Source organism: Rhinopithecus bieti, unplaced genomic scaffold (genome assembly GCF_001698545.2).
Source record: "Rhinopithecus bieti isolate Rb0 unplaced genomic scaffold, ASM169854v2 scaffold_28543, whole genome shotgun sequence".
Classification (NCBI taxonomy): Eukaryota; Metazoa; Chordata; class Mammalia; order Primates; family Cercopithecidae; genus Rhinopithecus; species Rhinopithecus bieti.
In genome coordinates, this window is record NW_016812399.1 from 4,184 (window position 1) to 17,594 (window position 13,411).

Genomic DNA, 13,411 nt, shown 5'->3' on the forward strand with positions numbered 1-13,411 from the left:
AAGCACTATACACATGATTAATTAGAAAACAAAATATACATACAGCTGTAGCCACTAGAATTGGGCTTTTCCCTGAGCGAAACTGGTGAAGGGCCTCCTCTCGATCTCTCTGTGACCGGTCTCCATGAATACTGGTACAGGCATATCCTTCATGGTATAAGAAATCCTCCAGGGAATCTGCTCCCTTTTTGGTCTCCACAAACACTAAAGTCAGCGAATCCCTTCCTGAAAAATTGTAAGGCTTTGTTTACTCATAGGGAATTAGCATTACTACTTAATCTAAATTATTAACTGGCTTAATTCTAGTCCTCCTGCTAGAATAAATCTTGGAAGCATGCAAACAGAGCCAGTTAATGTAAGCATTGTCTTAGCCATGTTTAGAAAGAGGAGAAAAGACAGGGGGAAAGGCCAGAAAATATGTAAAGAGATTCTCTTTACATGTAACTGACTATTCTTATTCATAATTTTACCTGTTGCACCTAACAGATCCAGCAAAAATGACCGTTTATCTAAGTCTTCCACCCAAACTACTTTCTGTGTGATGTTCTCAGAGGTAGAGCCTACTCTGCCTACAGCCAAAAAGATATATTCATCCAAAAAGTCACGAGCAAGCATCTGAAACGTGAGAAAAATACTCAATTATCTATTTTAATACATAAATTATCTGAATATAATGAATAAACACAAATGTTCTGAATAAAAGTTCAAACATCAAATAGTACCTGTATTTCCTTAGGAAAAGTAGCACTAAACATCATGGTGTGACGAATGCCCTTTGGTGGCATAGTATCTTGTTCAACTATACGACGTATCTGAGGTTCAAATCCCATATCCAGCATCCTATCAGCTTCATCCAACACTAAGTACCTATTAAAAAATCCCTCAGTTGATACTGGATCATTAGATCTGAGAAACTACTATATATAGTTGTGTAATTAATTACACTCATATAGTCAAACAGTAATATCGCAGTGTCACAATTTGACACATATTCAACAAATGCACATATACATACAAACACACACACACACACAAAATCATGAGATAAAAAGCTCAAGGTGACAACCAAATTACCCAGGCTGATTGTTAAAATGAAGCTCAGCCTCAAATAAAATTTCACTTACTCTTTAACAAAAACATTAACTGTAATTTTCAAAACTATATAGAAAATTAAATCATTAAACCAGTACTAGTAAAATACAACAAGAGTAATCAACTTTAAATACAAAAATAGTTCATTTTTGTATAAAATGTATATACATTTTGTATAAAATGAAATATAAAAACTGACATACTTGCAGAAGTCTAATCCAATCTTTCCTCTTTCCATCATATCCACTAGACGTCCTGGAGTGGCTACTAACAAGTGGCATCCACGTTCTAAGTCCCGAATCTGCTGACCAATATCAGCACCACCATAAACTACACAAGGACGAACTCTAGATCGGTAGGAAAACTATAAGCAAAGAACATGTCAGTGGCTATAAAAACATCATTTGATAAATCAGAAAAGCAATAATCAGTAAAATGAGTATTTTACTTTTCTGGCTTCCTCATAGATCTGTACAGCCAATTCTCTTGTTGGGGCTAAAACCAAGGATATTGGGTATTGTTTGCGGCGCCCATACCTTCCATTTTCCTAAAAAATAAATATAATTTAAAATTTTAAAACTCAAAATTTTATTTGTAAAAATTCACTTTCTCTTTATAATTTACAGATTACATCTATAAACTTATTTTCAGTGGGTGAACGGGGTAAAAAAAATGAAAATAAGGTATATCTGGCATTGGTTAGAGAAGTCAACAGGGCTTTACAAAGCTTTATAAAACAAAAATGTCTTATTTTATAACAAAACCTTTACCTTCACAGCCTTCAAAGCTTCTCCTGGACCATCTGTATATATCTGACTCAGTATAGGTAAAAGAAATGCTGCAGTTTTCCCAGATCCTGAAAACAAAACAATGACTTATCATTTCTGAATATTAATAGATGACAAAGTGTTCTAAATGCCCTTGAAATGCGAGAAAAGTTTTCTTACTTTATTTCCAATTTTCTAGGAAGTTACAGTAAATTTATATGGCAAACCTAAGATTGTAAAGTGACTACTGTGCTTTATCTTTAAACAACGCATTTTAATTTGAACAAAACACAAACATTTTTTCTGAAAAGTAGCATCAACTTTCAGTTCAATATTTCTTTGTCATCACTATATACTATTGGAATGTAAAGCAGGGGTCAGTAAACTTTCTGTAAAGGGTTACACCGCTCTTGCAGGCCAGTCTCTGTGCCACATCTCTGGCTAATCTCTACAGCTACAAATGTAACAAACGAGTATGGCTATATTTGAACACAGCTACTGAAAAATAAGTAAGTGCTAGGTTTGACCTGAAGAATGCAGTTTGCTAACTCCTGTGGAGTTAAATGCAAAATACGCAATTCTATTTCTTAAATAAGAATTCGCCATAAGCTTCCTCAAGATATCCAGATGAAAACACTAGTTTCATCCCAAGGATCCAAAGGTAGAGACAAAAAGACACATCCCGAGCTAATCTTTACCTATCTCAAAATAAAACATAGGATTCAGACATCCCTTCACAGAACATACTACTTTTAAAGTAAGTCCAATCAGGTATTCTTAACTTTTACTTTGTATCAAGTAAGCTTACCTGTTTGGGCACAAGCCATTAAGTCTCTTTTCCCTTAATAATAGGAATGGCATGTTTTGCACTGGAGTAGGACGAGTATAGCGAGTAAGTTCGATGTTCCCCATGATAATTTCTCCCATGTCAATATCATTAAACTGCCAAGAAATTTAGCCAGGTTAATCAAATACAAGTAAATATAGAAGTACACATAGCAGGCATAAAACGCTGTATCTGTTGCAATTTCTGTTTTATACTAACATATTAATGGTAGTAACCAACTGTCTGATTTGGTTTACAGATGCTATGATTTCAGTAAAAGATTCACGGCATTTCTTAAGAAAATGCCTGGGTCTGTTCTACACTGAAAGAAGTATTTGGAGGCCGGGCACGGTGGCGGATGCCTGTAGTCCTAGGACTTTGGGAGGCTAAGGCATGAAGATCACTTGAGATCAGGAATTTGAGGCCAGCCTGGCCAACATGGTGAAACCGTCTCTACTATAAATACAAAAATGGGCTGGGTGTGGTAATGTGCACCTGCAGTCCCAGCTACTTAACAGGTTGAGGTGGGAGAATGGCTTGAACCCAGAAAGTGGAGGATGCAGCAAGCTGAGATCATGCCACGAGTGCACTCCAGCCTGCGTGACAGAGCAAGACTGTCTCAAAAAAAAAAAAAAAAATTGGATGCTTTTAATTCTAGGATTATTCTTAATAATGACATTAATTTTTTTCATAATCCAATGGGTATGCATTAATAACTTTAAAGGTCAAACAAAACACTTACATTTTCAATATGTGGAGGACAGTTACTGCCGGTTGCCTCTACTGGTATATCGTCATATTTCTCAAAGTTAATCCCCGTGTTTCCTCCAGAAAACAGTTCTCTGAAATTAAAAAATTATTACATAAATGTTATATTAAGCAATAAATTTCATAACAATTAACATACATTTCAAAAACTTACTGCTCCAAGCGTTCACTTGGTGGAAGTGGTTTTGACCAATCATCTTCATCTGATTTGTCACACCACCGACTGTGTCCACTCCGTTCAAATCGGCCAAAGCCAGTTCTGTCACGATTGCCAATACCATCATAGTCACTCCGTCCACGATCATCATATCTGAATGGCACAAGCAATCGAAAGTACACGATTTAGCCAATGTTAAATTATCATCTCTCTAGAAATGTACTCGGGTATCAGTACATTTGCTCACTAACTGAGCAAAACCATCCTTCAAAGATACCAGCAATTCAATATTTGTTTCTTATGTGAAGTAAGGTCCCCTAACTAACCAGTACTGATGTGTAATTTATGTCTTCATTTTAAGAAAATTATAAAATTTTATAAAATTCACAGCTTAGATCTCACATGCTAAGAATTAGGTTTTAGATACTTATAACTAGTACATACTTTATATCTTCATTTAAAATAGTATCATCTAAATATATTTACTGGTAGGAAAGCAGGAATAACACTTGAGTTTTTCCTTTATATAGAAGCAGACATGTGAGAAGGAAACATTTTTAGAGTTTTATTCCTATTTGTGAAAAACAGAAGACAGGATTAAATACAGCGATTAGCTTTTTAAGATCGACTTATACATCAAAAATGAAGTGTTAAAGCTGTCACAGACAACTTGTATCATTTAAGTTGAAACAGATTTCACTGTGTCATATACCATATTCATCTAATTTAAAAAGTTAATTTTAGTAAAGACCTCTTACTGCTAACAAACAATGAGTAAACCAACATTCTGCTTTAAATCCGTTAGTAGCCCGTCAAAGACATGCTTGACCAAAGTATGAAGAATGAGAACTTACCAAATTAAGATTCCTAAATTGCTACTGTACACACATACAAGCTGAGATTTACCTTCCCCTTGATCCACTTCCACGTTCACTGAAATAACCAGACTTTCCTCTAGAATCTCGAGACCCAAAACTGCTATATGCATCCTTATCTTTGCTGCAACTCCAACCTGAACTGTCTTTATCATGGAATCCTTCAATAAAAAAGTAAAAATTAGAAGGTGACAAGACTTTTACATAATTTGCATCTTTCCAAATATGAAGTCCTTCACATGTAGTCTTCCTTTATCTTATGGGACCAAAGGTCAACAGGTTCCATAAGCAGAATTTTTATTCTGAATAATACAGACGGTGTTAAACCTAAACACTTAACATATGCTATATATAATACACACTTTGGGAAAGCCCAGCTAAACAAAAGATTACCTCAGGGACTGTGGGTTACCTAAAGAAAAGCTCAAACTAAGAGAAGAGATCTACATAATCAGAATAAATATGTCAGATGTATTAAAACAGACATGCTTCACACCTGTAATCCCAGCACTTTGAGAGGATAAGGCAAGCGGATCACGAGGTCAGAAGATCGAGGCCATCCTGGCTAACACGGTGAAACTGTCTCTACTAAAAATACAAAAAAAATCAGCCAGGCGTGGTGGTGGGCACCTGTAATCCCAGTTACTCAGAAGACTGAGGCAGGAGAATGGCATGAACCCAGGAGGTAGAGCTTGCAGTGAGCTGAGATGGCACCACTGTACTCCAGCCTGGACGACACAACAAGACTCCATCTCAAAAAAAACTCCAACTCTATGCACTTTATGACCAAAAACTACTCATATGTAGTAGTATGTAGCAACTGTATGTAGCAAGCATCATGGTAAACAAGAACTCATCAACAAAGAACCTGGAGAAGGCAACTTGCTACCTATCAACATCACTATCAACAGGACTAGTTAGTTGAGCATCTGAATGCATTTTTTTAAAATCTAGCTTTGTCTAGTAACATCAAAAAGAAACAGATCAACTAAATGGAAACAGTCAATACAAAACAACGAATTTCCATGTTGTCTACCTTGCTCCACCAAACCTCTAAGATAGCCTCAAATTCTAAGAGTCCAAAAGTAATTGTGTAATCTTAATATGATCAGTGAGAATAAAGTATATTTGATTTAAAAAAAGAAAAAAAAACCCTCTTTGTTGCCTACTTTCCAGGTCTACACACTGATAAAAAGAAAAATTAGAAGAATAAACTTGCTCCACAACCACACACTTGCTTAAGCTGAGAGCTTACCTAAACTCAAACATTTCAATAAATGCTTAAAGTTGCAAGTTAATAAAGTTATTTTCCCCTGCTTTTAAATATCCAGTATTAGACAAATGAATAATTGTACTTCCTAAATCTAGATCTATTGTACTAAATCGACTGTACTTCCCAGATTTAGGAAGTCAGATGTTTAAGGTCTCTTCCATCCCCCCAAATACTAAAATATTGCTAACTCTCCTTAAGGCACTTAATAAACCTTGGATGCAATTCCAGCCAGATACAATACTAAGAATACCTGTGATAAAAGAAAATTCTGCAGTTATTCTGAAAAAAGAATATAATCATCAGCTAAGTGGTCTTCTGATAAACATACGTATACAGAGGCCACAGACTAAATAGAGAAGTACAAACCCACTCCACACCCCTTTATTACCTTCTTTCCTTTTGGTTTTAAATACTTTTCCTGACCTTTCCTTCTCCTAGAATTTTTTTTGATGTATATGCAGCACTCAAAACATCACCCCAATTAAACTTTTCTAAATTACAAATTTAATAGTAAACAATCCTAGGTGTTTCAAATGCATTTCACATAACACCTTTCAAATGAAGTCATTTAGGCTGAAACTAGACAATCTCACCAGCTTACTTACTGGATGTAGCCAAAAGTGGTAATCTTAACAACTAACTGTTAACTAGTTTGAAAAAAAAAAACAAAAACCATTTTCACTGTGCCAACTTTTCGAGACAGCATCAAGCAGGACCTTATCACTACACAGTTTATATTACGTAAGGCATTCCCACAAATACACTGGTTTCAAATTTCAAAACATAAATGTTTACAAACAGATAAAGCACTATAGTTAACTTATATAAAACCCAGATTTCTTGGGCTCAGTTTGCCAAAGGAAGCAAGAACTATGCATCATTCAACACACTATATGAACTTTTCCAAAAACAGAAAATGCTAGTTCTTAAGGACAATCCAAAAGAGGCACACGAGGAGACAAAAAACGTTTATAGACTTCCTAAAGTTACTTTTTTCCCTAGGCTTTTATCAACTGCTAAAGGTTAGGTCTACAAAGTTGCCTTAAAGACGTACCTTTAGATGCTTCTCTGTTCCTTAAGTGAGGAGGTACATAGCGCCCTTCTAAAAGAGAAAATGTGAAATTAGAAAGCCCATGACATCACCAAGATACTGCTTTTTTAGAAAATGTCTATTAAAAAATAGGTCCTGGAAAACAAACTTTTAAAACCTGTATTTTATACAATAAACTACTTCGCAAGATGAGGGGAAAAAATGCTTACTCTAAAATACATTGCAAACCACATATATTTCAGTAGCTAACAGTTGTTATTTAACAATCACGTTTTAAAAGGCTCTATTTCCAGTAACTGCTACATGAATCAACATTGATCATTAAACATGATCATTACTCCAATATAACAGCCTACTAGGAAAAAAAAAAAAAGACTATGGACTATACTAAATTAACTAACCTGTAAGAGGCTTTTAAAAAATCTGTACTGGGCTGGGCACAGTGGCTCACGCCTATAATCCCAGCACTTTGGGAGGCCAAAGTGGGTGGATCACGAAGTCAGGAAATCAGGACCATCCTGGTTAACCCGATGAAACCCCATCCCTACTAAAAAAAAATTCAAAAACTTAGCCAGGCATGGTGGTGGGCGCCTGTATTCCCAAATACTCAGGAAGCTGAGGCAGGAGAATGGCATGAACTGGGAAGGCATAGCTTGCAGAGAGTGGAGATCACGCCACTGCACTCCAGCCTGGGCGACAGAGCGAGACTATGTCTCAAAAAAAAAAAAAAGAAAATCTGTACTGGTAAAGTGATACCATAAAAACACATGAAAAGTTGGAAAGTGAAAATGATCTGGAAAACAAATCAAGGGTTTTAAGTGAAATCAACAGCCCAGTCTATGATTAAGAAGTAAAATAACTTACTAAGTAGATGGAAGTCTACTTAACTGACCACCTGATTTTCTTACTCAAAAATCCAAACAATCCGAATTTGAAATAAATCTCTTACTTTTAGATTTAACTAAATATCCAAAACTGCCTCTACCAGTTAAATCTCTGTAATGCTCATATAATGACAAAGCCTGAAATAAATTTATAAAACAAAGTGTTTCGTTTTGTTTTTTCAGAGCATACCAATTGCTTTCCTTGTTGAACAACAGGAAGAAACATGGACTCAAATCAGGAATACTACCAAATAATCACCAACCTTACCCTCCTATCCAAATACTAATCTCACGCAAACTTCCAAAAACAAATGAGACCAAGTGTTTCAAAAAGTATTTGTAACTAATTTCCTTTCAAAGAAATATAGCTAACCACATCACCTTAAAATCAGATGAGCTTGGTTTTATCACTGAATGTTAGGTCCTTCATGGGCAACAGCAGTAGATGTAGCACATAAATATACAGGTTTACTTTATTAGGTTTAACACAATGCAGGTCAATTCACAAGGATGGGCTTATAACCCATGCTGGGCCAGAAATGAATGGCACTGCTTTTCTAAAAATAGTGTGTATTACATTAAGGTCCTTGGTTTCTGGCTTGTTTTTTTTTTTTTTTGAGTCAAGGTCTCTGTCGCCCATGCTGGAGTGCAGTGGCCTGATCGCAGCTCACTGAAGCCTCCAGTCTCCCAGGCTCAATCAAGCAAACTCTCCCATATGAGTAGCCGGGACTACACGAAGGTACCACCACGCCAGGCTTATTTTTCGTATTTTCAGTAGAGATACAGGTTTTGCCATGCTCAAACTGGTCTCGAACTACTGGGCTCAACCGATCCACCAGCCTTGACCTCCCAAAATGCTGCAATTACAGGCCTGAGCCACCGCATCCCACCCACTAAGATTTTTCTTAAATTGCTTTAACTGAAAAATAACGAAACAGTGTATTCTATTACCCTAACGTACCAAAGTATCTCATATTGTTACACAGTCAAATTGAAGAGAAAAAAAAAGGAAATTTAAAATTAACAAGTCCAATAAAATATTAACATTAAGCTCAGATAAATATTCCATTCTTTAAAAAAGTTTTACTTACTGCTCGCTGTACTTGCTCCTCCACTCTGTTTTTCAGAGGAGTTCAGGTCCAGATTAGCAAGCTAGAAGAGATATCAATAGCTCACACGCTGACACACAAGAACAGATAACATCACAAAAGACGAATGAGACCTAGATTCCAATCTTAACCTGTACCACACACTTAGCTACCATGTCGGTCTGGCATTAGGTTTTAAAGATGCTTAAGTCTACCAGCCATGACAAATGCAAATGGCATCACCTGAATACCAGCAGTTTCACAGTAATGAGTTCAAATTCATTAATTCAAAACAAATTTTCTTTAACAATTTTCCATAGTAAAAGCTTTCCTAACTAAAAAAATTTACCACCAATTTCTCAATAACTTAAACATCCAATCTAGCTACAGTCTTAATAGTGAAATGTTCCCACAGACAGTGGTTTTCTTGATGTTCGAACCCTAGAAATAAATGGACATTAGAAGCATTTGAAGATTTCCTTAATTTCTCTTTGCCCTAAAGACTGTAAAACTATTTTTAATGCAGATAAATTCCTAAACATCAAAAGTTAAAATAAAAACCAACCTCACTATGTTTTCAGTACTATGCGGCTTTACACAGCTGTTATTTAATGTTTGATACTCTATGATGAAGATAGTAGCACTTATTTCTCCCTATCAAACTCGGAGGTCTTCGGTTACAAAGTTAAAAAGCGACAGACACATCTCGTACTTAACGTTCCTAAAATGACATATGCAATCTCAATTCCTGCCTCCTTATATTGATGGATTTTAAAACTGTAGAAAAAAGGTTATTTCACTTTAAGGGCTTCAGCATAATGCGGTGGGGAAAAAAACACGTACGTCAAAATAGATTTTTTTCAAGAAACACGTTAAGACCAATGCCAAGAGCAACTTTGTCACCTCTTTGCACAAACTTTCTATGCCATAACATGCTTACATACATATTAAAAGCCAAGATACTATAACATTACATGAATCAGCAATTAAGACACTGTCTTCAAAATTCTGCCATCTGAATTTGGTTACTACTTAATTCTAGCGAACTAGAGAGCACGGTTTATCAGGAGTTAAACGGATGCCAATTACATAGAAACATGAATTCGTATTGCCCAGGCTCTTAATTTTCTATTTCTGTGGTCTATTTAACATTTAACATATTGTCAGTAAACAGAAGGCATTAGTATGTCGCCAGTGGAAAAACAACTTTCAAAGGCAGACCGCTAAATCCCTCAAACGACACCTAACAGCAAAATTTAAAATCATTTAGCATCACTAAGCTTTAATCACAAGTAAAAAGTTCGGGCAGTATTTTTTGGCTAAAAAATATATATATATATATATATATTGCTCTTTTATTCAATTCTCTCCCCTAGACTGGGAGGCACAAATGCAGGGATAATCTTGCAAACGACTGGAGTGCCAAATGCAAAAGCGCGGTAGGTTCCTGACACAGAAAACGAACCTGAAATAACACGCCCAGGCTCACGCCTCTGCCTCATCGCCCAGACTTCCAAAGTAAAGGATCAGTCCTTAATGGAGACAAAGTTACACCTGTATCAACACTCCTTCAGCGGTAACAAGAAAGTAAACCACAAATAACCTGTCCCGCCAATCAACATGCGGGGTTAATTTTCTACCGGACGACTTCTGCATGTATCGCCTAACGTAAAGGTACAATACTATACAAAAACCGCACAGCTCTCGACTAGGCAGCTAGCTATCCAGTGACTGAATTAACTGAATTAAAAAAGGAGTGTAGTGCAATGCTGGATTCCTAACCCTCCAGGTGTCTTTCCGCTGGCGTTCAATTTCCATTATTTCTACACGAGTCAAGAAAAGCACGCGGCAACCATCCTTCCCTCCCCTTCCCACCATCCCTTTCCGGTACTTCTGCGTCACAAAACTTTCCACACCGGAAGCCCGGTTTCGGCACGCTCAGCACCTAGGCAACGGTTATTCCGTCGCTAGGGGACCCCGCCAGAAACAAGATATAAGATACTTGTTTCATTGTGTTTTACATGCACTCCTCCTCAAGAATTCCACAGATCTGGTCCCTCTGCTGAAGGACCACAGCGCTGCCCAGTCATACAATCGTATACAAAGACTCTGGCCATTTGCCCGAGCAAAGACCATACTCTTTCCTCTCTCTACACACACTAGGTGGCCTGAATACACTTTGTTTTTAACAATGACACTTTTGCGAATACGTCAGGGGCGCCTGGTGAGGGCCTAACCTCTAGACATAAAAAATGGTCCCCTTTTGCGAACCGCCTCCCTCTCCCGCCCTCTCTAATGGGTCCGTGGTCGCACATGCGCGTCTCCACGCTACCGCTCAGGCAAACACAAAAGCCGCCATTGCGTGCGGCCCAGTACTACACCAGAATACCACGTAACCACAACCATTAACGTTACTGCCATCGTCCGGTCTCCACCGTACGTGGTCTAATCATGGTCTCATGCAGTTTCTCTCCCATTTCTCTAGAGTCCCAGTCACATAACACACGAACCCACAAGAGGCCAAACAAATATCAACTAGCAGTGCGCCACAAACCATTAAGCCAAGTAAAAGGAGCCTCGGTAGGCTTACTTTGACTCACCTGCTGGTCCAGTTCAGGGTCATTTTTCACCCCCACATGACTCATCCCTGAAGAGAAGCGAAAAATAGTATAGTCCACTGTAACTACGAGACCGAATAGCTGAGCTCTCACAAGGGAACTTCAGCTGTTAGGTACACTGGTTAGCCTACGCAGTAATATGGCCCCTCCCACACTATACGTCAGCACGCACGACGTGCGACCTCCTTGGCTCCACCCCTCCACCACCACCACCCAATCCCTTTATCCTACCATTACTTCTGCCTAAATCGCGTTCGTTTAGTCATAAGATCGCGGCATTAAGTAGTCCCAACAACTCTCAAAATTCGCCAGATCTTTGCTATCCCCGCCCCCTCTCAGTGTCTCCGAATTCTAGGGATCTGGCAAGAAAGCGTATTTCGCCTTTTTCCACTTGGGGAACTCTTAAACACAGTGACAATCTACCGCTAACTCCCTCTCCCTCCTCCTTACCCACCCTCAACTTCCCTTCTTCCTTAAGCACTCTCTCTTCCCTTTTACTTTCGAGAATTGGAGGTTTTGTAAAATTTTTCCGTTCTAGCTAGCCGTCGCCTACCTTTGACAAGCTTCAGCGAAGCTGGAACTAGTCAAAAAACTCTCTGAAGCCAAGACAGATCAGGGTTACGGGATCCCAAGTGTCAGGCGCAGTGACCATTTTACGTGAGCGATCCACGGTGGTTTCAATACAGTCCTCAGGTTACGGAGGCGAAAGAACAGGTCCGCAGTCGTTCCCTCTGCAGGATGGACCTGACTGCACCTGAGGAAAGTTGAGTGGATTCCGCAGCACGTGTGACCAGCCACAAGCTCGACAGGCTTGACTGGGTTACGCTGCTGGGGTTCAGCTAGGAACCCAAGACCCCTCTAGTTTTTCTAGCAGTGTGCCTGCGCTTTATGAGCATAGGGCTTTAGCATCACAGGATGAGGAAACAATGAAACAATTATATACTGAATGACGCTGGTGATAACACACCTACCGGGGGACCTAGGCCCTTAACGCACACTGGCATAGCTCCCTTGTTTTTCCGGGCGCTCTGCAACCTAGGTTAACCAATGCTATACTGAGTCCCCAAAGCCTAGCCATGGGATTGTGAAAGACTCTTTCGGTTGCCCAAAGGAATTGGGGTTGAGGGGGATCTATACGGAAGCTGTCCTACCTTCGTAACAACTTACAGGCGGCTGCGGTGGGTGGGAAATAGTCTTTTGCCCTAGAAGGAGTTACTTTTCTTGGCCAGATTCTCAGTCCTCTCTCTAATCCAGATTCAGCGGACAGATGGGGGGGCGGGGAACTGTAGTACGAGATCCCTGGCTTTAACTAACATATAGCCATATGCGTGGTTTTACAAACACTTCTTCCGTCTGAACTCTCAGTGAAACCAGATTAAATATACAGGTTTTACACCGTCCTTCAAAGGGTTTCCTAGTGCTGAAATTCAAATACCTGCATTGTCAAAACATTATCACAAATATTTCTACTTTTCCTAATTTAAAAACATTCAAAGGGATTGGAACATACATATTCTATTCAGTGTTCCCAGAGTGAAGTTGCTTTACTGCTTTGGTAAGTTAAAGTTTCAACTAGATTTCCTTTTTCATAGCATGTTTTGTGTCGACACCTTTACCATTCTCAAGTAAATTCATACGTGATATAAAATAAATTTATTGGCCTTGTCCATTTTTGACCTTCCTTTTCTCTTTCCTTGCCTCCCAAAGAAGTAAGTGATTCACAATGACACCCCTCTGGCCCCTAACAACCCTAACTGTTATAGAATTAAAAGAATATTTATAATAATATATGTATTTTAGCATGTAAATGACCACCACTGCTACACTGACAAATACACAAGACAAGTGGTTGCCTAATTTGACTGCAAATACAAACAGAATGTATTCACAACTCACTGTATTATGAACAGGGTTGCAAATGGTAATATTTCTAAAATGGATAACAATATAAATTTATACAGTCTTTGTCTTTTGGGGGGAAAAAACAACAACCCCTGTATGTTTAAACTATT

At 38.3% G+C, this 13,411-nt stretch overlaps 1 protein-coding gene across 1 annotated transcript in view; it reads right to left on the reverse strand.

The window, feature by feature from the left end:
* LOC108544916 (ATP-dependent RNA helicase DDX3Y-like) overlaps positions 1 to 11,576 on the reverse strand; it is a 13,793-nt gene extending 2,217 nt beyond the window's left edge. Inside the window, 15 exon segments of the mRNA XM_017896329.1 lie at positions 7 to 225; positions 471 to 615; positions 723 to 867; positions 1,296 to 1,456; positions 1,541 to 1,639; positions 1,863 to 1,948; positions 2,668 to 2,700; positions 2,703 to 2,726; positions 2,729 to 2,801; positions 3,428 to 3,527; positions 3,608 to 3,763; positions 4,517 to 4,646; positions 6,813 to 6,860; positions 8,785 to 8,845; positions 11,382 to 11,576. Of these exon segments, the coding sequence (XP_017751818.1) occupies positions 7 to 225; positions 471 to 615; positions 723 to 867; positions 1,296 to 1,456; positions 1,541 to 1,639; positions 1,863 to 1,948; positions 2,668 to 2,700; positions 2,703 to 2,726; positions 2,729 to 2,801; positions 3,428 to 3,527; positions 3,608 to 3,763; positions 4,517 to 4,646; positions 6,813 to 6,860; positions 8,785 to 8,845; positions 11,382 to 11,426 (1,525 nt within the window). The 5' untranslated portion in view covers positions 11,427 to 11,576.
* Positions 11,577 to 13,411: the final 1,835 nt, after the last annotated feature.